The sequence below is a fragment of the Aotus nancymaae genome, unplaced genomic scaffold (genome assembly GCF_030222135.1).
Source record: "Aotus nancymaae isolate 86718 unplaced genomic scaffold, 86718_ANA_hifiasm-v0.15.2.pri h1tg000064l_1, whole genome shotgun sequence".
NCBI lineage: Eukaryota > Metazoa > Chordata > Mammalia > Primates > Aotidae > Aotus > Aotus nancymaae.
The window spans coordinates 26,274,908-26,299,244 of record NW_026988479.1 but is presented as its reverse complement, the minus strand read 5'-3'; the positions used below and the strand labels follow the sequence as shown (position 1 = coordinate 26,299,244).

Genomic DNA, 24,337 nt, shown 5'->3' with positions numbered 1-24,337 from the left:
TCTGGGATGCAGCTCAGCAGAAGTGGGGTGAAGAACAGGGACTCTGAAGCAGCCCTGTGCTCAGATCTTGGCTCCCCGATATATCCTGGATATGTCATTAACAAATCTCTGTACCTCAGTTTCTTCACCAGCAAGATGGCAATCATATCTTCATCAGAGCCTTGACGAGAAGATTAAATGAAATAATACTCATTTAAAGCACTTAGCACAATGTCTCATGTAGTAAGTGTTGCAGCATATATTGAGTGTTAGCTGTTCAAACCAGGACAGCTCTGTGCAAACTGGGATGGTTGGTGACCCTGCAGGAGACCCAGATGTGCCAGGCAAGGACACATGGACTGAGAGATGGCTAGGGGCCCGCCTGTCAGGTGCTGGCACACTGCGAGGGAATGACTGATGGATCTTCTCACCTCCACATACCCATAGCTTCACATCCCCTTCCTCTCCTTTAGAGGGTTCCAGGCCTTGGTTCACCTGGTGAAAGGCAACATGGGCACAGGGATCCTGGGACTACCCCTGGCTGTGAAGAATGCGGGCATCCTGGTAAGAAAGGTGCCATAGGTGGGGCCTTCATTTATGGTCAGTTGTGGAAGGGAAATGAGAGGAGAGGCTCTAGCAGTTTACAACCTGTGGGGAGCAGTCTTTCCAGGAGGCAGCGTGGTGCGGGGCTAGAGTCTAGACATCTAACCTGGGCTTGAGTTCTGGCTCTCCCACAGACTTTCCTACCCTTGGCAAGTCATTTGCCTGCTCTCTGGACCTTAGTTTCCTCTCTTGTAGAATGCAAGGATTGGACTATGCCCAGTTTTCCCAATATGCTCTATAGAGCACCAGGTCTCCTTGGGGATGTTTCAGGGGCCACAAAGGGCACGCATGGTCAGGATTCTGTGTCCCCTACGTTCATCAGTATACCCCATTGTAATTGCTTTATGTGCTTTATTGTAATAGTACTTGGGGTCATATTTGAAAGAATAGCTGTTGCTGCTACAAGAGGGCTTTAAACCCAGTTTGCTAGAGAGTACTTTGAGTCCAGCATGATATCCTCACTACCAGTCCCACCTCGCAGTATACTTTAAAAATGCATTACCTTCTCTCCTCCCTCACCCCTTGCCTCCCCTTCCTCCAGATGGGTCCACTCAGTCTGCTGGTGATGGGATTCGTCGCCTGCCACTGTATGCACATCTTGGTCAAGTGTGCCCGGCGCTTCTGTAAGAGGTGAGAACAGACTCCTTGTGTCAATTCCTTTGATACGTGGTTCTCAGGGACAGCCCAGAAACATCCTATGCGTAATAAAAGCTTACTTCTTAATTTTCTCCAATGAGGCCAAGAAAGAGAGAAGAGCATTCAGGGGCAGGGAGCTCAGGTGAGGCTCTGCTACATGGCTGCTTAGAAGATCTCAGTCAGGTCATTGTGCTTATCTTGTTGGCTCCTCTGGAAATTGGGCATAAACTATGCAGAGAATTGTCATGAGGATCATGATTTGAAAACTACCATCCCCAGGCAAGGTGTACATTATACTCTTGCTGAGTAGTCTCCGCCTCATTTAACAGGTAAAATCAGCAAGCCACTGAGGAATTACTGCTGAGTGTCAAAGCCTGAGGTCTCTGCCCCTGTGTTCTTTCTGCTCTTTAGCGGTGTCCTGCCTTGTTCTTTGTCTCCTGACTTTTGACCATGTGATTTTAGACTAAACTATTTCTTGGAAACTGCCTATGCACTCTTTTCTGCAGGCTTAACAAGCCCTTTATGGACTATGGGGACACGGTGATGCACGGACTAGAAGCCAACCCCAGTGCCTGGCTCCAGAATCACGCTCACTGGGGAAGGTAACTTGTTCTTGCTTTGCCTGTAGTGGGGTAGGACACAGGAGGAGAAAATGCTGCTATCAGGGATGACTTCTTCCCCGGAAAGGTGGTTGGTTTGGCCCTTCTGTGTTAGACTTTATACATGGAAGGGGTTCATTGGCAACATCCCTGATCCAGCCCCACTTCTTGTATATCTCCAGTGACAGGGTGCTCATTCCTTTGCTATGCAGGTTTAATGTTATCCACTCTTTTATTAAATCACATTTATCCAGTTACTGTTATGGCCCTGGAAATGCCACAGGGACCAAGAAAAGCAAGGCTTTGCCCTCACAGAACCCATAGTCCCTTGGGAAAGGCAGACACTCAACAGCCTATAATAGGGTTATTTAATAGCTGCTTGGATATGTACGAAGAAGGAAAGAAGTGCTGGTTGCCACCAGACAGGTTAGGAGATGTGTGTCGGCTTGCGGGAGAGGAGGGCTTTCTAGGATGAAACAGGTGAGATGAGTTCTGTAGGAAGGAGTCCTGAAGAATGAGGAATCACCTCGGGGAAGGTGGACAGGGGCCTGGAGGATGGGCCCCAAAGAAGGAAGAGAGGGTGTGAAGGCCCCTGAAGCAAGAAGGTATAGGTGACAGCTTCAAGGTACAACGAGACCAGGTAGCCTGAGGTCAGAGAGTCAGGGAGGTGGAACTGAAGAAGGAGCCAGGCACCCAATCAAGTGGTACATTTTAGACCCTCTGAAACAAAGACTCTATTTGTTTATTTCTTAAAAGCATCCAGGAAGCCATTGGAGGGTTTTAATCAGGGAAGTCATCATATTTGTATTGTCTAAAGTTCTGTCTGGCTTCTGTAAGGAAAACAGATTGTAAGGGAGCAAGAGCAGATTGAGTCGGATCCCTGAGGAGGCTGTCGACAGTGTCCAGCCAGGTCACAATGGTGGCCTGGACCAAGCTGGTGGCAGTGGGATGACGAAGAGTTGACTTGGTCATGAACTGGATGGTGGGATTGGGAGACAAGGAAGAGTCAAGGCTGACTCAGATTTCTGATGACTTTATTTTGGACAAGTTGAGTTTGAGGTGCCTGAGAAACATTCAAGTGGAGATGTCTAGTGGGGATGTATGGGTTTAAGCCTATCTTCATGCACCTATCCAGAATTGAAGTCATCAGCCTTGAAGCCAGCTCTCTTAGGGAGAGGTTATATAGTGAGAAGAAAACAGAGGAAAAGACCAAGATTTTAAGAACCCTTTGTTGAGCTGTAGGAAGTCATCCTCCCTGAAAACTCCCAGCTTTTAGCTCTCAGGGGTGACACAGAACAGTTCAACACCCTTTGTGCTCTGGTACTTGGGACTAAATCTACTCCTTTGTCTTTGTTTCAGACCTGTCCCCACCCTGCCTGTCTCCTCTTGTTGAACACCATCTAGACTGTCAAAGTCTCTTTTGAACTGTGTTTTCTAAACTGCTGCAGTACTCACGGTGTGCCCCTGCCCATGGCAGGTAGTCTGTGTAGTATCATGGGCCTGGCACCACCCTTCACTCAACGCCCATACTCACAAGAGTAATCCATAACTTCAGTCTGTAAACAGACAAGGAAGACTACTGGATAATGACCAGAATTTCCCCAATTGTGTGACCCACAAAGAGACTTGCCTGTTGCAGACCCTCAAATCCTTCTACTCATTGTTGGGCATATAAAGAAGATTTCCCTGCTCCATTTAGAGACCTTGTTTCATGAATTACTGCCTCTCCTATAACTGGAACTCCATTAGTATGGGCTCTTCCTCTCAGCATTTAATGTGTTCATGTATCTCCATCTTAAAAATAATAAAGCAAATAATAAAATAATAAAACTTCGTGAACCTTACCATTGTAGCCATCATCCTATTTTACATTCAATATATTATTCAACAAATGTCTACTAAATACCTACAATGTGTCACACAAAGTGCTTTAGACAATGGATGTACAGTAATGAGCAAATGGGTGCCATCAACACTGGACCACTCTGACTTTATTGTCTTACATCCCATCCACACCTCTTTCACAGACCACCTGGCTTTGCTGTCCTTATAATGCTACTGAAGTTCTTTCAAGCAATATCCTGAAAGACCTTCTGGTTGCATCTTTTTTGTCCTAGAGAACCTTTCAGCAGTAATGGGTACAATTGACCGTTCTCTTCTTTCAACATTCTCTCCCCACTTGGCTACTATCAAACCTCTTTCCCCCTGGTTTCCCTCCTACATTTCTAGCCACTCCTTTGCATTTGCTGTAGCCTTTTTTGTTTCTGTTAAATGTTGATGTTCTCCAGAGTTTGAACACTGCCTTCTCCTCTTCTCATTCTGCACTTTCTAACACTGCTCTGCCTTTGCAAGGCTTTATCCACTGCTACAATGCAACAGTTCCAGACCCTAATATCTAGTTGTGTCCCAAATGTCTCCTATAGAAACCTCAAGCTCAATGATTCAGATTCTGAATTTGTCATTTCTTCCCCTTCTCCTAAAACTTCTTTCTTCGGAGTCTTCCAGTTCATTTTGTTGTCCAAGCCAAAAGTCTATAAATCACCCTAGACTATCTCCTTTCCCTTTTCCCCCAAGATGTGGGGAATTACCATATTGTGTAAATTATAGATCCCTAGTTATGTCTTGAAATGCTTCAGTTCTTTCATCTGAATGGTCATATATCTATCCAGGCTGCTGCCAACTTTCACCTCCATTATTGAAATAATCTCCTATCTATTTCCCCTACCCTCAGTCTTGCCCCTCTAATGGACTCACCACACGGCAGTTGGAGAAACTGCCTCCTCCCTCTGTAGAGATGATTTTCCTCACTTCTCCTCCTCCTCTTTCTTCTCTTTCCTCCTCCTCCTCTTCTTTCTTCTTTTTCTTCCTCCTCCTCTTCTTCCCCCTTTCTCCTCCTCCTTCTCCTCCTCTTCCTCCTTCTTCTTCCTCCTCCTTTCTTCTTCCTCCTCTTCCTCTTTTTCTTCCTTCTCCTTCTTCCTCTTTCTCCTCCTTTTCTCCTTCTCTTTCTTCTTCTTCCTCTTTCTTTCTTTCTCCTTCTTCCTCTTTCTTTCTTTCTCCCTCTTTCTTTCTCCCTCCCTCTTCCTTCCCCCAACTCTCTTTCTTCCCTTTCCCAAGGGGCTCTCTCTTAGGTATAGGGCTTTCTAATAAGGCTTCCTGTCTGCCCATAATTTGGATGAAGTGCCCTTTTCACTATGGCCCTTAATGCCATATCATAAGAATTTTTGTCCACCTAATCCATTAGTCATAAACCACAAGAAGAAGGGACTGTATGTTATTTGTCTTTGTATTCTCAGTGCCCAGCATAGTGTCTGGCACATGGTAGAAAAAAAATTCAAATCTGCATGATAGCTAATAAAAACATTGTGCCTGCTGCCCTGCACTAATTAGTATCAATGATGAGGAATGCCACCAAGCCAGGTATGAGGGGAGGCTTGTGACCAGGAAGAATTTTACCACTTACTGAGCTGAGAGTGTGAGGGTGTTTAAAAACTATTTTTAAAGAAGAACTATTGTTACCTCACTTCTTTGCCCCATTGTTGATTGTGGTGGAAGGACCAAATGTGCTGGTACAGGGCCACCAACCCCTGGGGACAGAGGGCAGAATGGCAAGAAATGAAACTGACAAATTGATTTATTTTATAATAAGTTTTCTTTTTCCCTCTCTTCTTCCTTCTAGGCATATCGTGAGCTTCTTCCTTATTGTCACCCAACTTGGCTTCTGCTGTGTGTACATTGTGTTTTTGGCCGATAATTTAAAACAGGTAGAATATTCTAGAGAAAACAGGAGAGGAAAAGATATGGTCAAGGGCATGCCACTGCTGGCTGTTTAAAAAACCGCTTCTTCTCTCTGGGTCTTCATCGATACAAAAAAAGGAAGTTAAACTACAAAGTTGTCAAACTTGCCTCCCCTAGTTCACATAGCTGCACATTTCTGTGTAGTTACTTTTGCCACAGTACCCTTTGTCCAGTATCTTAGACCTGTCCTCAGAGTTGATCTCTACTGAGCTGGAAAGATCCTTGGATTTTGTCAATCCTCCTGCCTGGAAGCTTAATTATTCTTGCTGCTTCTAAAATAGATAGGAGTCTTCTTTTGATGATTCCTAATCTGCTTTGGGTCATCTTTTTTTTTTTTTTTTTTTTTTTTGAGACGGGATATTCCGCTGTCACCCAGGCTAGAGTGCAGTGGTGAGAACACAGCTAGCTCACTGCAGCCTCAAACTTCCAGGCTCAAGTGATTCTCCCACCTCAGTCTCCCAAGTAGATGGGACCACAAGCATGTGCCACCATGTCTGGCTAATTTTTTTTTATTATTTGTAGAGCTGAGGCCTTGCAATGTTTCCCAGGCTGGTCTCCAACTTGAGGGCTCAGGTGATCTTCCCACTATCTCCCAAAGAGCTGGGATTATAGGCATGAGCCACCACGTCCGGCCTTGGGCCATCTATATCTACCTTTAGCAACTTAGTATGTGGCTTAATAGTTGTTGTCCCTAGGGAGTCTTTCTGATCTAACCTAGATGTTATCTTAGAGCAATTTAAGCAAAATAATATGGGTAATAGCAGAGGCCATCCTTAATCCATAAGTTTATAAAGAAAACTATGCTTTAGGGCTCTTTTTCTGCTTGTAGTAGTAATACCAGAAATTCAAAAATGTAAACTAGTTAGAAGAAAAAAATAGTAAGCATTCAGAGTTATTATGTCAGGTACAGTGCTGAGCATTTTACATGTTTTCCTTCATTTGATTATCTCCATGACTTTATTAGGGTAGGTACTGTGGTTATTCCCATTTCGCAGATGAGAAAACTGAGATTATAAACTCTATAATGTATGTAAGGTCACAGAGCCAGAGTTAAAAACCCAGGCCTGGCTGGGCATGGTGGCTCACAGCTGTAATCCCAGCACTTTGGGAGGTCAAGGCTGGCAGATCACTAGGTCAGGAGTTCAAGACCAGCCTGGCCAACATAGTGAAACCCCATCTCTACTAAAAATACAAAAATTAGCCAGGCATGGTGGCGCGCATCTGTAATCCCAGCTACTCAGGAGGCTGAGGCAGGAGAATTGCTTCAACCCAGGAGGTGGAGGTTGCAGAGAGCTGAGATTGCTCCATTGCACTCCAGCCTGGGCAACAAAGCAAGACTCCATCTCAAAAACAAAACAAAACAAAAATCAAACAAACAAACAAAAACTCATGCCTTCTGGCACCAGAGCTCAAGTTCTTAAACCTATGTTGTATTTCTGCAAAGAAAACAAAATGAAATAAATTATTCTTAATCCAACTATTCATGGTTATGATTTAATGTAACCTTAACTGGTCAGCATTTTGCAATATCCTTACATTTTGTCATGTAATTTTCAATAGTTTCATAATATTCCATCACATAGATTGATCATAACCTCATCAATCTTCTATTGCTGAACATTTCCCTTATTTTCCTTTGTTTCTCTACTATAATCTGTTGGCACAAACGTCTTTGTGCACTTCATTTCCTGAATGTTTTTTAAAGTAAAATTACTGAGTCAAAGAGTTTGTTTTGAAGGTTCTTAAGACATTGTCAGATTTCTCTTTAGAAAGCAATCTGACATGTACAGACCTATACTTATCATCTGCATTTATTATTATCTACATTTATTTATCATCTGCATTATTTTCAAGGCAGACACTGTAACAAGGAGTTTATAGGCCAAGTAGGGTGTGTTCTAAAACCCAGTAAGTTAAATATCATATGATACTTTGGTGCCAGGCCAGGATACCACTAACAAAAACAACGTGAGGTCAGGGTGCAAACTACATTGCAGAGATCACTGGAGCAGGGAAAGTGTCCTCCAGGGGGGTGGTGCATCTGAGCTGGGTATTGACAGGTTGGAGAAAAAGTGGTGGCAGCCAAGGTGAGAGAAGAAATCAGTGAAAACCTGGAGGCAGGAACTTATGAGACTTGCCCAGGAGATGCAATATAATTGGCTACAGGAGGAAGAGTAGGTCATGGGAGAGGAAGAAACCTTGAAAGTTTGATAGCGCCCATTTATGGAGGGCCTTGAGTGCCTGGCTAATGTTCCAGTTATTTTTCCTATTAGAGTAAGGAATCAGAATAAAATAATACTTAGGTGATTCATTTATGTATCCACAGTGTATTGTTAAATGCAAGGGACATTTAACAAAAGAAAAGAGTGAACGCTATGATTGAAGTCTTATAAAATAAAAAGAATATGGATAATACATGTAATTTGTGATATTGTATAGAAAATATATAGATGAATATCTCCCAAGATGTTAGCATCTTGGTACTGAGATTATCAATGCATTTATGTTTTTCTCCTGCTCAACTCTAGTTCCTAATTGTTCTGCAGTGGTTTGTATTGCTTGTCCAATAAGACTGTATCAGTTAGGTCATGCTGACTTTAAATGGAGGGTGGTGGCATTCACCTACCTACTGACTTTACAAGGGGGTGTTTATATTGTGTGGGGGCTGGAGGATGGTTTCTTGTTTATCACAGTGATTGGGGATCTCACGGCTTTCATTGGGTGGGGTCCAGGGCTACTAAACCTTCTGCAATGAATGGTCCAATCCACACAGGAACGAGTTTTCTTATTTAAAATGCCAGTATTGTGCCAATTAGGAGTCAGTAAGTGTATGTGTTAATTAGGAAACAATAAGTGACGAAGCTTTTTAGGTTATCAAAAAAAAACAGATTCTGGGGGAATTTAAGCAGAAAATAAGTTTCGTGGAGGATATTACCTTTCGCTAAATTAAAAAGCAGGTCTGAGGGAAGAACAGGAGCCAGGGTAGCAAGGAGGATGTGGATGGTAGAACTAATGAGCGGCCTCCTCAGGCATCCACTATTAATCTTTGCCCTTTTCTAGTCCATTCTTAGGTCCCTATGCTTAGATTGACACTCAGATTCCTGGAAGAGGATCTGCCTGCCCCAGCTTGAGTTAAAGGCCAATCCCCTAGCTCTGCCACATTGTGATTTACAGTCCTCCAATGCTGCATTCAGTGGCAAGAGAGAACTCACTAAAATCAAACCAGTATCAGGAGACGTGGATACTAGTTGCCAAAAGCTAACAAATAGCCACTGTGAATCCAGTTATTTATTTTGTATTACATTTATTTTTAACTATTTGTACAACCTTTTATATGTATATGTATATATATAATACATATGTTATATATATAATACATGTTATATATAGCATATATATAACATATGTATAATTATGCATATATATAACATATACACATATATGTGTATATATATAACATATATACATATATTTTATATATATACACATATATATACATATGTATATATATGTATATTTTATACCTCTACCTCTCAGATTAAAGTGAGAATCGCTTTATATATATAACATATATATTACATATATATTATTATATATTATGTTATATATATTTATAATGTATAAAACATATATGTTATATTTATATATACACACATATATTACATATATTTATATATATGTAATATATATATTAATATAATATATATATTGTATATATTGTATAATAATATAATGTATACACACACACACACACACACATATATACAGGGCCTCACTCTGTTGCCCAGCCATGAGTGTGGTGGCATGATCTCAGCTCACTGCAACCTCTACTTCCCAGGTTAAAGCGATTCTCGTGCGTCAGCCTCCTGAGTAGCTGGGATTACAGGCATTCGCCACCATGCCTGGCTAATTTTTGTATTTTAGTAGAGATAGGGTTTCACCATGTTGGCCAGGCTAATCTCGAACTTCTGATCTCAAATGATCCACCCACCTCGGCCTCCCAAAGTGCTGGGATTAGAAGTGTGAGCCACCACGACCAGCCTGTACAGCCTCTTCTGAGGTAGTATGGTGCAGAGGGTTTAGAATGAGTTCTAAATTCACCCTAACTCACCGTGAGAGTTAGTACCATGAGACACTCTAATTCATTGTGAGGGAGTTTGATTAGGGGCAAGACACTGAGCCAACCATGAGGCTAGAAGAGTCATCATCTCCTCCTCTTGTTTCTCCCATTCCTTCCTCAGGTAGTGGAAGCTGTTAACAGCACAACCAGCAACTGTCATTCCAATGAGACCGTGATTCTGACCCCCACCATGGACTCACGACTCTATATGCTCTCCTTCCTGCCCTTCCTGGTGCTGCTGGTCCTCATCCGGAACCTCAGGATCTTGACCATCTTCTCCATGCTGGCCAACATCAGCATGCTGGTCAGCTTGGTCATCATCACTCAGTACATCGCCCAGGTGAGTACACACCACACAGCTGCCCACTCCACTGGGCAGCGTTTTCGTATCAGACAGACTGAGCTTTAGATACCTGGAGCCAACCCTGTAGGTGGTAAGAGCGTTATGAGAGACACGCACTTCACTGTAGCATTTCTTCTACAAAGATGTCTCCGGGCAATCCCATTCTTCTGGTTGTCTCCTTGTTCATGTTCTTTCTCTAAATACCTACTTTTTTTTTTTGAGACGGAGTCTTGCTCTGTTGCCAGGATGGAGCTCAGTGGCGCAGTTTCGGCTCACTTCAACCTCCGCCTTCCGGGTTCAAGAGATTCTTCCGCCTCAGCCTCCCAAGTAGCTGGGACTACAGGCGCATGTCAAACGCCCGGCTAATTTTTGTATTTTTAGTAGAGACGGGGTTTCACCATGGTGGCCAGGATGGTCTCGATCCCTTCACTTTGTGATCCACATGCCTTGGCATCCCAAAGTGCTGGGATTACAGGCGTGAGCCACCATGCCCAGACTTACATACCTACTTTTATGTCAAATTCTGGCTTTTTTTTTTAAGTGTGCTTGCAAGGAAAACATGTTGATTGGTGAACTATACACCATTCCTATAATGGTTGACTGGCAGCAAAAGGCAGGTGAAAAGAGGTTCTTGTGCTACAGCTAAAACTTATTGAATTACCCGTAGGCTACAATTTCAGGTACCCAGTATTACCCCTAAGGAAGACAAGAGAAAAAATATATATATTTAGTCACAGAGGTATATGTAGAGTCTCAAAAACCATAAGCTTTCAATAAGTGTCTTGTTACAAAAAAAAAAAAAAAAAGCCAAACAAACAAAACTGTAAGCAAATCTATTATAATGTTAGTTATGATGTCTTTGAGGTTGAATTATGGATATTGATTTTCTGTCAGTTTCCTAATCTGCTATCCTTTCTAATTTTTATTTATTTATTTGAGATGGAGTCTCAATCTGTCACCCAGGCTCGAGTGCAGTGGTACGATCTCAGCTCACTGCAGCTCTGCCTCCGATTTCAAGTGATTCTCCTCCCTCAGCCTCCTGGGTAGCTGAGACTACAGGCACCACCAACCATGCCCAGCTAATTTTTGTATTTTTAGTATAGACGGGGTTTTACCATGTTGTCCAGGCTGGTCTCCAACTCCTGACCTCGAGTGATCTCACCACCTTGGCCTGCCAAAGTGCTGGGATTACAGGCGTGAGCCACTGTGCCCGACCTAATTCTTCTTTTATAGTGGACAACACTACATAGAAAGTTAAGTCACAGAAGTCTCTTGGCATATTTAATAACTTCCAGGTGTTCTTCTCTTTAGGAAGCCAAAAGAGAAAAAAGTTACATTGTCTGTGAAATTTAGTAAAAATAATAGTCAAACATTTTGGAATAACTGCAGATCAATCTTACATTCCTTAGAAGATATTGATGAATTCTATAAAATTAAATTTCTTAATGAGATAGCTATCTTTGATACATTTTTGGACAATTTCAAAGATTGCCCAATTAGAAAAATGGTTCTGTCATCATTTTCACATTCTGGGTCACAAGGTACATAGAATATTTATTCTACACAGTCTTCTCCCCTTCAGTTTACAGCTCATTAAAGAAGAAAAGGGTTCTTTCATACTTAACTCATGTCTTTGGCTTCCTAGATTACTACTATGACTGCAGTCACAGCAATTTCCAACACCTATGACCATTGTCCATTCAAAGGACAGTTCAGGAGTGCATTAGGTTGGCACTAATCTGTGGTGTGTAAGGTTTTCTTTTGAAGGTTTTTTTGTTTGTTTGTTTTTTGAGATGGAGTTTTGCTCTTTTACCCAGACTGGAGTGCAGTGGCACAACCTCAGCTCACTGCACCCTCTGCCTCCCGGGTTCAAGCGATTCTCCTGCCTCAACCTCCCAAGTAGCTGGGATTACAGGCGTGCACCACCACACTCGTCTAATTTTTGTATTTTTAGTAGAGTCGGGGTTTCACCTTGTTGGCCAGGCTGGTCTCAAATTCCTGACCTTGTGATTCGACCACCTCAGCCTCCCAAAGTGTTGGGCTTATAGTTGTGAGCCACCGCGCCTGGCCCTTTCAGAGGTTTTTGATAAAACAAACTCCCTCCATGAGAGGCTAATCCTTCAGTACTTTGACAATACCATCCTCTGGCTGTTTGGTTGAAATCAACTTTGAACATGGCCTACAACCCTTTGAAGTTTTCTAAACTTCTTGATATTCAATTTTTAAAAATGCAGGTCTCATTTTAGATTACCCTCTCTTAAAGGAGCTGAAATGTGCTTTTAAAGTGATTGTCTCATAGCGTTTCTTTCTCCTTTAGGAAATCCCAGACCCCAGTCGGTTGCCACTGGTAGCAAGCTGGAAGACCTACCCTCTCTTCTTCGGAACAGCCATTTTTTCTTTTGAAAGCATTGGTGTGGTAAGGTTTGAATTGGGGTGGCCTTATCCCTGGTGCTGTGAGTGACCTTCTGGAAAGGAGCTGTGAGCTCTGGGTTTCTGTGTCCCACTGACCATGATTTGGGCCTGCTAGAAAATGCCCATGGGAGAAAGTAACCTCTGGCCTCACTTGGGACAGTTGTCACCAGCAGGAGAATAGTTGTTTACAACAGAGAAGCAGCCAGGAGACAGTTTTATTTTTGTCCCCATATTCCTAGTAAACATTTATCCTCCTGTCAACATGAATTTCCTAATCTTTTAAAATCAAGATGAACCATGGTGTCCAGTTTAAAGGATTTGATTAAACATAATGGAGTTTTAACCTGGAAAGTTCTGTGTATTTACAGTCTATAGCCTCTACTTCCACACTTGTGGAAGGGTAGTGCTGTTTATATATTTTTTAAATTTACTTTTAGTGTACATACAGTAACATTCACTTTTTTGGTGTACATTCCTGTAAGTTTAGAGAAACACGTAGAAGAATAAATACACCAAAATCAGGATTCAGAACAAGTCTTCACTACAAAAACTCCCTCATGCTGGCCCTTTGTAGTCAGCTTCCCTACCTACCACTAACCCCTCACAACCACCTTCCGTTCTCTGCCTGTACTGTCTTCTCTTTTCCAAAAGGTCACCTATATGGGATCAAACAGTATGTATGAGATTCTGAGACTGGCTTCTTTCACTTAGCCTAACGCATTTTAAATTCATCCATGCTGTTGGACACATCAATAACACCTTGCTTTCTATTGCAGAGCGTCTACTGTCTGGGCAGTACCACAGCTTATCAACGCACCTGTCAAAGAGCATTTGGGTTATTTCTAGTTTTTGGCAATCATGAATGATACTGCTGTAAGCATTTGTGTACAGGTTTTTGACATTGAACATCTTTTCATTTGCTTGCTGGCAATTTGTACATCTTCTTTGGTGAAATGTCTAGTCAAGTCCTTTGTTTATTTTTAGTTAGGTGTTTGTCTTTTTGTTGTTGAGTTTTAAGAATTCTTTATATATTCTGGATACTAAATCCTTATCAGAAGAATGATTTGCAAATATTTTTTCTTATTCTTGTCTTCTCCCCTTCTTTTTTTCTTTTAAATTTTTCCTTATTAAAAAATGAGATGGGGCTGAACATGGTGGCTCATACCTGTAATCCCAGGATTTTGGGAGGCTGAGGCAGGCAGATCACTTGAGGTCAGGAGCTCGAGAACAGCCTGGCTAACATGGTGAAACCCCATGTCTACTAAAAATACAAAATTTAGCCAGGCGTGATGGCATGTGCCTGTAATCCCAGCTACTCAGCAGGCTGAGGCAGGAGAATTTCTTGAACCCACGAGGTGGAGGTTGCCGTGAGCTAAGATCAGGTCACTGCACTCCAGCTTGGGTGACAGAGAGAGACTCTGTATCCAAAAAAAAAAAAAAAAAGGGATGGGATCTTGCTATGTTGCCCAAGCTGGCTTTTAGTCCCTGGGTTCAAGTGATCCACCTGCCTCAGCCTCCCAGGTAGCTGGGATTATAGTTGCACAACCATAGTTCATCGTGCCTGGCTTCTGACTTTCTTGATAGTGAACCATGATGTACAAAAATTTTTAATTTTGATGAAGTCCAATTCATCCTCTCTCTTTCTGCTTGTGCTTTTGTGTTATGTCTAAGAATCTATTGCAAAATCTAGGGTCATGGCTAGATGTGGTGTCTTACACCTTTAATCCAGCACATCGGGAGGCTGAGGCAGAAGGATCACTTGAGGGCAAAACTTTGAGACCAGCCTGGGCAACATACAGAAACCCTGTCTCTGCACAAAAAATTTAGAAATTAGCTGGGTGTGGAGGCACACACCTGTAGTCCCAGCTACTCAGGAAGCCAAGGCAGGAGAATCACTTGAGCCCAGGAGTTCAAGGCTGCAGTGAGCTATGATTGTGTCATTGCACTCCAGCCTAGGAGACAGTGCAAGTCCCTGCCTCAAAAAAAAGGAAAAGAAAAAGAAATCAAAGGTCATGGAGATTTACCTCAGAATTTTGTTCTAAGAGTTTTATGGTTTTCACTGCTACATGTAGGTCTTTAATCCATTTCGAGTTAATTTTTGTATGTGGTGTGAGGTAAGAGTCAAACTTCATGTTTTTGTATGTGGTTATACAGTTGTCCCAGCACAATTTGTTGACAAGACTATTCTTTCCATGTTGTGTAGTTTAGACACACTTGTCAAAAATCAACTGACCATCGATGTAAGGGTTTATTTCTATACTCTCAATTCTATTCCATTGGTCTGTATGTCTACCATTATGCCAGAACCACACAGATTTGATTATTATAGTTCTATAGTATTCCACTTTAACACTTTAATTGGCCTATTGACTTTTTGATATCTTTTTCCATAATACTTTTAGTAGTTTATCTAGGGATTATAATATATGTTTTCACAGTTTACTTTGAGTTAATATTTTATCATTGCTAGTAAACTGTCAAAATTTTGCAATCATTTAGGGCACTTCCCCCCTTACGTTGTATTGCCATATGTATCTAAATACACTGAAACACCAACAATGTTATCATTTTTGCTTTCAATACTCATACATAGTCCTTGTAATAAACTTACTAGGAGAAAAAATAGGCCATTATATCTACTCAGATATTTACCATTTCTGTTGCTCTTTCTTTATTCCTGAAATACCATTTCCTTCTGGCATCATTTCCCTTCAGCATGAACCTTCATTAGCATTTCTTTCAGAGCAGGTCTGCTAGTAACAAATTATCTTCATTTTCTTGATCTGAGATTGTCTTTGCCTTTGTTTCTAAAGGATATTTTTGCACAATACAGAATTCTAGGTGAACAATTCTTTTTTTTCATCATTTTGAAAATACGATTTCCTTTCATTTTGCCCTCAGTGGTTTCTGATGAAAAACCTGCAAATGTTTGAATCATTGTTCTCCTATGTGTTTTTCTCCGGTTGCTTTCATAATTTTAAAAAGTATTTTTAAATCAGCAGTCATACCGTATTATATTTAATATAGTTTCTTTGAGTTTGTCCTGTCTGGGATCTCTTGAATCTGTAAATGTTTGTCTTTTACCTAATTTGGGAAGTTTTCAGCCATTATTTTTTCAATTTTTTTTTCTTCACCAATCTTTTTCTTCTCCATCAGAGATCCCAATAACCTGAATGTTAGAGTTTTTGATATATAGTCATCCCTTAGTATATGCAGGAGATTGGTTCCAAGACCCCGCCCAACCCAGACACACCCAGTGTATAAACAATCTGCACCTACTCAAGTCCTCCAGTTGGCCTTGCAGAACCCGAGTATATGAAAAGTCAGCCCTCCATACATGCATACAGGTTTTGCAGCCCAGGAATTCTGCAGCTTCGATGTGCATTTGGTTGAAAATATCCATATGTTAGTGGACCTGCATGATTCAAACCCATGTTGTTCAAGAGTTGCCTATATATTCCACAGGTTTCTGAGGCTTTATTCATTTTTAAAAAAAAATTTTTGCCCTTTGTTGTTCAGATTTTATCATTCCTGTTTATCCTCAAATTTCCTGACTTTGTTTTCTGTTATCTACATTCTGCTATCTGGCCCCTACAGTAAAGTATTTAAATTTTCTAATTTTATTTTCCAGTTTTAATATTTCCATTTGTTTCTTTCACATTGCTTCTACTTTGCTAAGAACTTGTATCTGTCCATTTATTGTAATAGTATTCTCCCTTACTTTTTGAAGTATGGTTATAATACCTGCTTTAAAGTCTTTGCCTGATATTTCCAACATTTGAGTCATCTTAAGGTTGGCATCTGTTGTGTTTTCTCTCAAAAGCTGGTGAGATTTTTCTGGTTCTTTGTAGGATGAATAATTTTAGACCTATGCATTTTGAATATTATTTTAGGAGACTCCAGATCCTGTTAAAATCCTGTTCAGAATGTTGATTTTTTTTGCTTTAGCAAACCATCTACCTGGTTAGATTCAGATCATAAGTCCTTGCTCACCCTCTGTGGGCTATGGTTTCAATATCCAATTAGTTTTCAAAGCCCTTGAAGTGATATTTGGCTCTACCCTGCTCATGTGCCACTCAGTGCCAATCTGCAGATGGGATTCTACACAGTAGTTCGGTTCTCAAAGCCTTTGCCTTGACGCTTCCCATCAGTTCCACACATGTACAGCTCAGGGCTGGGCCCAGGACGTTATTCACAGATCCACACTAGCCAGCTCACAGTGGCTTCTTTTTCCCATCCTCTGGCTGGAAAACCAGGATTTTAGTCTCCTTCACTGTCATGTACTTCCTGTGACCAGGTCTGCCTCTGGGATTGAGCAATGAGTGAAAAGAGAAAGAAAAAGCATAGTAGTGATTCTTTCCAAGGCCAGTTTCATGAGCAGGCAAATCATGCAGCCACATAGGGTCCAACCTTCAGAAGGATCTCACACTTACTTTAACACTCTGCTGGGATCATCTTTCACCAAGGAACCCTGCATTTTCATTTTGCACTGGGGCCTATAAATTATGTAGCCAGTCCTGATTTCCCACATTCTTCAGTCTCCTAAAACTCACTTTCCTAGTACTTCTGTGTAGAGAGAAGGATTTTTATCTCAGATTTCTACATGCCTGCATGGCCACTGCAGCCACCGATATACCAGAATGCTGCTTAGTGACTGGGACTTGCCTTAAGGTCATGGCCTGGAGATAAAACAAAGAAACAGAAAAATAGAGATTCTCTCCATGCTCTTCATCCCACAGGGGGCCCTATTTTAAGTCATCTGGCCAAAAAGAAGTTTCTCTTGATGTTAGTTTCTGTCTGTATGCACTGCATAGTTCTAGGATTTGGGTGTCCCTTGAGGTTAAACTAGGACATGCGGGAAGAAAAAAATCAGGAAACTCACCACCATGATGACCGTTTTTTCTTTTTGCTTTCCCTCCCCATTCTGCCTGCTACTATTTACTCTTCAGAATCCGTGCACAATTGCTTTATGTGTTTCGTCCAGGATTTTTAGTTGTAATCAGTGAAAGAGATATTGTGAAGTGTGCTTGCTTCCTCTATATGGAACTGGAAGCACTTTGTTTTTAGAATTTGGAATAGTCAAGGACAAAAGCAGAGTGTGGTAGTTGAGCAAGTGACTTTGGAGGCAGAATGTGCTGGAATCTTGCTTTGGGTGGGGCTACTCCCTGGACTCTAATTCTCCAACTATAAAATAATGACAATATTTGTTCAGTAAGTATTTCTTGAACACCTCCTGTATGCTGGTGATTCTCTAACTGAAATAATCTTAAGAAGAACTCTTCTAGCCCAGTCTCCAGTTTTGCAGAAGAGGGACAGTCCCAGAGAGAGAAAGGGACTTCAGTTAGGTCACCAGCTAGGAACTGTGCAGATGTGATTAAAACCTAGTACATCTGACACTCAGTCCAGGGACCTTTCCACTCTATGTCAACAGCCATTTTTCTCTTTGACTGATTAATTGTAGACAGAGAGAGAGAGAGAGACAGAGAGAGAGGAAGCCAGCTACTCAGTCTGATCAGCCTTGTGAAAATATCATTTTTGGTCTTGAGAATATATGCAGCAAAATTGTATCACAGGATGCAAGAGCTCGGGTGGATCGTCTGCTCTTCATGTAACTATTGTATAATTGTCAAACATCCTCCTAAGCACCTGTTGCAACTAGACCTAATCCAGAAGAAAGTGCAAAGGCACAGGGATGACCCAACATGACACTCCCCTCAAGCATCTTCCAAATTCCTGGAGTAGAGGAAGGGTTAGGGATTGCAGGGCTGGAAGTTTGCATACACAACAAAAAAGCATTCAACAGTACAAGGGAAAAGATGCTAAATTCCTATTTAGTAACAAATATGCCCATTGCTATAGGAGGAGAAGCAGATACTTGGACTTTGGATGACAGCCCTGGTTTACAACCTGAATCTGCCACTTTCTGGTTCTGTAACTTGGGATGTTATCTCATTTTCAGAGTCTTGTTTTTCTCATCTATTAAAACAGGAATTAGGCAGGTACCAACTTCATAGAGTTATGGTCTTCATAGTATTAAAAAATAATAACGGCTGATATTTACTAAGCCCTTGACTGTGCCATTATGGTGCTTGTGTAATTCTCCACAAAATTTGCAAAATTCAGCCAGGTGTGATATCTCTCACCTGTAATCCCAGCACTTTGGGAGGCCGAGATGGGAGGATCGCTTGAGCCCAAGAGTTCAAGACAACATGACAAAACCCCATCTCTACAAAAAATACAAAAATTAGCTGGGCATGGCAGCACATGCCTATAGTCCCAGCTATTCGGGAGGCTGAGGTGGGAGGGCTCTCTTGAGCTTGGGAGCTGGAGGTTGCAGTGAACTTTGATTATACTACTGCACCCCAGCCTGGGTGACAGAGTGACACTCTCTGAAAAAGAAAAAAAAAGCAAAATTCATTTGAGCTCGTTTTCAGATAAGGAACACATCAGCTAAATAGCGCATGTAGAGAGTGCTCAGCACACAGTCTGAACAAGGAGTAGGAGAAGGTGGGGGTGGTCTCGGGGACACTAAGAGCCTGAGAAGGAAATTATGGGATGAGGAACAGGAAGATTGGTTTTAAAGACAGAAGAGAACTTCAAATGCCCAACTGACAAGAGGCAGACTGGCCTCAACTTGGATTCTCTTAGAATCAGGTATGTATTTAGGGGAGGAAGGATTCTGAGAACAGAAGAGTGAGAATCTGGGGTGTGGGGCAATGCACTGCTGGTGGAACCAGGAAGCGCTTTCTGGTCCCAGCTGTCACCAGCGCCCTGTGTTCCTGGAGTCTCAGCCTCCCCACTGTATAGTAATGGGTGATGGGGAAGGCTGCTCTGGAATTAGGAGTTGCAAATGTAAATGCCTTTGGAAAGCCAGATATAATTCACTGGTGGGTGGGGGTGAAAGGAGGTGGGCCTGGTGAATGGAAAAAGAATGTTGTACCTAAAGGCAATCATATTCAATTGTCTGAAACACTGTGCTGTTAAAACAAAATGCATCTGCTGGCCAGATCTAACTGCCCCAGAGTCTTGAGATCTTTGGTCTGGATAACTTCAGGGGCCCTTCCAGCTCTTAACCATCCAGGGCTCATCACGTGACTCCAGTTTTTTCTTTTTATCTTTTTCTTCCTCCTTACCCTCATCTTCCGACCTTTTTTCCTCCTTTTATTTCCTTTTTTCTTTAATCATGATGAAACACACCTAACATAAAATTTGCTATCTTAACCATTTTCAAGCATACATATACATTAAATTCAGTTTATTACACAACCATCACTGCCTTCCATCTGCAGAACTCTCCATCTTGCAAAACAAACTCTGTACTCGTTTAAAAATAACTCCCATACCCTCCTCATGCCAGTCCTTCCCAACTAGCATTCTGCCTCTTTGAACCTGCCTACCTTAGGTGCCATGTATAAGTGGAATCAGGCAGTCCTTGTCGTTTTGTGACTGGCTTTTTTCACTGAGCATAGTGTACTCAAGATCCATCTGCATGGTAGCATGTGTCAAAACGTCCTTCTTCTTATGGGCTAAATCACATTCCATTGCATGGATACACCACATTTTGTGTATCCCTTTTCTGTTGCTAGACACTTGGGTTGCTTCCACATTTTGGCTATTAGGAATAACACTACTATGAACATAAATGTGCAAATATCTCTTTGAGGCCCTGCTTTCAGTTCTTTTGGGTAGACATCCAGAAGTGGGATGCCATTTTTTTTTTTTTTTATGTTCATGTTTCTCTTTCTCCTTCTTACTCTTTACACTGTGATGTTTCTGTAGGTTCTGCCTCTGGAAAACAAGATGAAAGATGCCCGCCACTTCCCAACCATGCTGTCTTTGGGAATATCCATCATCACTGTCCTGTATACCAGCGTTGGGACTCTGGGCTACCTGCGGTTTGGAGATGACATCAAGGCCAGCATAAGCCTTAACCTGCCTAACTGCTGGTACCTTCATGGGCTGTCAGGTGGTGGGGACTAAGGGCTGGGTGGAAACATGTAGGTCACTTCCTCCTCCCTTCCACATCTGGGAAACCAAGGTCTAGAGAGCCTCCCACGGAAGAAGCAAAGTTGTCATTGGAACCATAGTCTCCAGAATCTCTGTCCGGGGAGTTCCTCCTTCAACAACAGCCTCCCAAATTGAGTTAAGCATTGACATCTTAATGTGAAGGAGGACCTGACTTAAGAAGAGAGAACACAAGTGAGAGTCCTTGGTCTCCTAAGGGGAGAAGGGAGGGGCACTGGGAGAAGGCAAGAGACAGAGAGAGGAGTCAGCGGGTGGTCACACTTCCCATTATGTTTACTAAGGCTCACCACCAAGTCTTGCTTGCCACAGCCAATGGTTCACTTTCCCCAAGTCAGAGTAACAAGATAAAAAAGTGGAAAACAAAAACCAATTGTGCCATCCTGGGCAACATGGTGAGACCTCGTTTCTACAAAAAGATTCCTAAAACTTAGCTGAGCATGATGTCTCACACCTGTAGTCCCAGGGAAGGTGAGGTGGGAAGATCACTTGAGCCCAGGAGTTTGAGGTTACCGAAGGCTATCATTGCACCACTGCACTCCACTCCAGCCTGAGTGACACAGTGAGACCCCTGTCTCGTAAAAACAAACAAACAGGTTAGTGTGGTGACTGATTCATGTAATCCTAGCACTTTGGGAGGCCGAGGTGGGTGGATCACTTGAGGTCAGGAGTTCAAGACCAGCCTGGCCAACACAGTAAAATCCTGTTTCTACTAAAAATAAAAAACTTAGTCAGGCATGGTGGTGCACACCTATAGTCCCAGCTACTAGGGAGGCTGAGGCAGGAGAATTGCTTGAAACTGGGAGGTGGAGGTTGCAGTGAGCCAAGATGGCACCACTGCACTCCAGCCTGGGCAACAGAGTGAGACTGTCTCAACAAACAAATGAAACAACAATTTGGGAAGACCATTGGAATCTGTAAAAGTCTTAGGTTCTAATATACCCAACTCATGCAATGGTTAGCAGCCCCACAGACTTCAACAGTGCCCTATTGAACAGACACATGAACCCACATCCCATCGTGCAGGATTTTCTCCCACACCAGGTCATGTCATTAATTATAGGACACTTCGGTCTTCTCAAGTGGACAGTCACAGTGACTTGGAGCCCTAATTTGCCTAAATGGGGCTCCTTTCCAAAGACGATAATGCCACTCACCAAGCATTTACTTCATGCCAATTATAAGCAGATGCCAGGCTAGACACACAGGAGTGCGGATGGAAGTGATGTGAGCAGACTATGACCTTGAGGCTTCACTATCATCACCGGCTCCTGATTCAGTGGGAATGGGGGAGGGACAGATAGTGTACATACACACACTGTAACATAGAAAAAGAAGCTCTCCCCAGTAGCAAAGAGGCCTTGGGGATTTCCAAGGAAAGAAAGCACGTCAGAAGGAGACAGCAGGGAAACTCATCGCCCAGCAGGTCAGCTCCATCCAAACATGGACCATTCTGGGTCTCTGTTGTACCACCTACTAGCTCGTGGTGGTGGCTGATTTACGTCACCTCTCTGCATGTGTTTCCTCATCAATAAACCAGAGCTGTCATGAGGATTAAGTTGGGCAGTGTCTAAAAGCCTGGCTGTGGTACCTGCTCAGAAGAGGGAAGTTTCAAACACTTGGTGGAGTTTGAACAGATGGAAATGGAGTAAAGAAGGTGCTCAGGCAGCAGGACTAGTGTGAGCAAGAAACAGAAATGTGGAAGTTAGCCTTTTTAAGGAATGGGCTAAACACACACACACACACAATTTTTTTATTTTTTTACTTATTATTTATTTATTTATTGAGGCAGGGTCTCACTCTGTCACCCAGGCCGGAGTGCAGTGGTGTGATCTTGGCTCACTGCAACCTCCACCTCTTGGGTTCAAGCAATTTTCCTGCCTCAGCCTCCCAGGTAGCTGGGATTACAGGTGTGTGCCACCACGCCTGGGTAATTTTTGTATTTTTGGTAGAGATGGGATTTTGCCATGTTAGCCAAGCTGGTCTTGAACTCCTGACCTCAAGTGATCCACCCCCCTTGGCCTTCCAAAGTGCTGGGATTACCAGCGTGAACCACTGTACCCAGGCTCACACACACATTTATTAAACATGGAAATGCATCGACCACATTAGTAGACTGAATAAAAATAGTCCTATCTCAATAGATCAAAAAGAAAAAAACTTAGATAGAATTCAAAAACCCCTGAAGCCTCATACACTCTCTGCCCCTAGCTTGAGGCTGGCAAGTAACCCTGTTTCTCCTTTTATTCCACTCTGACCCCCCACTACCTTTCACACAGTCCTATTTATAAACTGTCTCTTCCCCCAAGGATTTGGGGTTCTGCAGTTCTCTCAACCAACTAGAGGCATCTGTTATGTGCCAAGAGCTTTGGGAAATCCAGAGAATTTCTAAGAACTGACAGATCACAAAAGACTAGAGTGTTTTAGATCTAGGGCTTTTGGTCTTAGCCACTTATCATCTGTGTCTCCCTGGGCAAAGTGTCTGGCCTGAGCCTCTTTTCTAAAACATAATATTGAGCATGAGATGGTAGTGATTTGTGAAGGTGCAACATATACCCAAGCTCAGCTGGGAGCAGTGGCTCATGCCTGTAGTCCCAGCACTTTGGGAGGCTGAGGCCAGAGGATCACGAAGTCAGGAGTTCGAGACCAACCTGGCCAACATGGTAAGACCACATCTCTACTAACAATACAAAATATTAGTCAGGCATGGTGGTAGGTGCCTGTAATCCCAGCTACTTAGAAGGCTGAGGCAGGAGAATCCCTTGAGCCCGGGAGGCAGAGGTTGCAGTTAGCCGAGATCAAGCCATTGCACTCCAGCCTGGGCAATAGGTGAGTGAGACTCAAAAAAAAAAAAAAAAAAAAAAAGAAAGAAAAAAATATATCTATACCCAAGCTTAAGATTGATTTTATTTCATTTAGAAATGACTCTTTCAATTGTTTCCACTGAATCTGGAAAGCTTCCCCATGTTTTCACTGCATGCTCTCCCTCTTGACTCTTAGAAGGTCCCTCTCCGTCATTTTCAGAAAGGGAAACAAAAGCCCAAGGCATTGTCCCAAGTTCAGAGGTTAATGTTCCAAGGAGGCCAGTGTCAGAACACAGTGGCGGTGGAGAGCAGCGCTGTGGTTTGTCTTGCAGGTTGTATCAGTCTGTCAAGCTTCTCTACATTGCCGGCATCCTGTGCACCTATGCTCTGCAGTTCTATGTCCCTGCAGAAATCATCATCCCCTTCGCCATCTCCCGGGTGTCAACACGCTGGGCACTGCCTCTGGATCTGTCCATTCGCATCGCCATGGCCTGCCTGACATGTGAGTAGAAAGGAAAGCGCAGTGTTCCTGCTGATCTTTATTGAGGGCTATCAAGAATCACCCAGATGGGCCGGACGCATTGGCTCACGCCTCTAATCCTGGCATTTTGGGAGGCCGAGGCGGGTGGATCACCTGAAGTCAGGAGTTCCAGACCAGCATGACCAAACCCTGTCTCTACTAAAACTATAAAAATTAGCCAGGCATGTGCCTGTAATCCAGCTACTCGGGAGGCCAAGGCAGGAGAATCACTTGAAAACGGTGGGGATGGAGGTTGCAGTGAGCTGAGATCATGCCACTGCACTCCAGCCTGGGTGACAGAACACAATCCATCTCAAAAAAAAAAGAATCAGCCAGATGGTGGAGGGGAGTGATGACAACCAGCATTTACTGAGACCTTGCTGTATTCCAGGGACCATTCTAAAGCTTTACAAGTATTCAGTCATCTAAGCCTCAGGGACAACCCCGTTCTTACACGTACCTAATTAGACAGATTTGTTGGTGTCCAGCCTAAGGGATTGACAG

The 24,337-nt window shown here is 42.7% G+C and overlaps 1 protein-coding gene across 3 annotated transcripts in view; it reads left to right on the top strand.

Annotated features, from left to right (window-relative positions):
• The window catches only part of SLC36A2 (solute carrier family 36 member 2), a 42,475-nt gene that overhangs the window by 3,503 nt on the left and 14,635 nt on the right, over window positions 1-24,337 (top strand). For all 3 annotated transcript variants that reach the window (XR_010338792.1, XM_012477309.3, XM_012434193.2), the window contains exons 2-9: window positions 453-543; window positions 1,124-1,212; window positions 1,725-1,820; window positions 5,494-5,578; window positions 9,854-10,072; window positions 12,393-12,491; window positions 20,267-20,433; window positions 23,646-23,815. Coding sequence is in view for 2 of the 3 variants with exons in the window: in XM_012477309.3 (XP_012332732.2) it covers window positions 453-543; window positions 1,124-1,212; window positions 1,725-1,820; window positions 5,494-5,578; window positions 9,854-10,072; window positions 12,393-12,491; window positions 20,267-20,433; window positions 23,646-23,815 (1,016 nt within the window). In the remaining variant the exon portion in view is untranslated. The remainder of the gene's footprint in view (window positions 1-452; window positions 544-1,123; window positions 1,213-1,724; window positions 1,821-5,493; window positions 5,579-9,853; window positions 10,073-12,392; window positions 12,492-20,266; window positions 20,434-23,645; window positions 23,816-24,337) is intronic.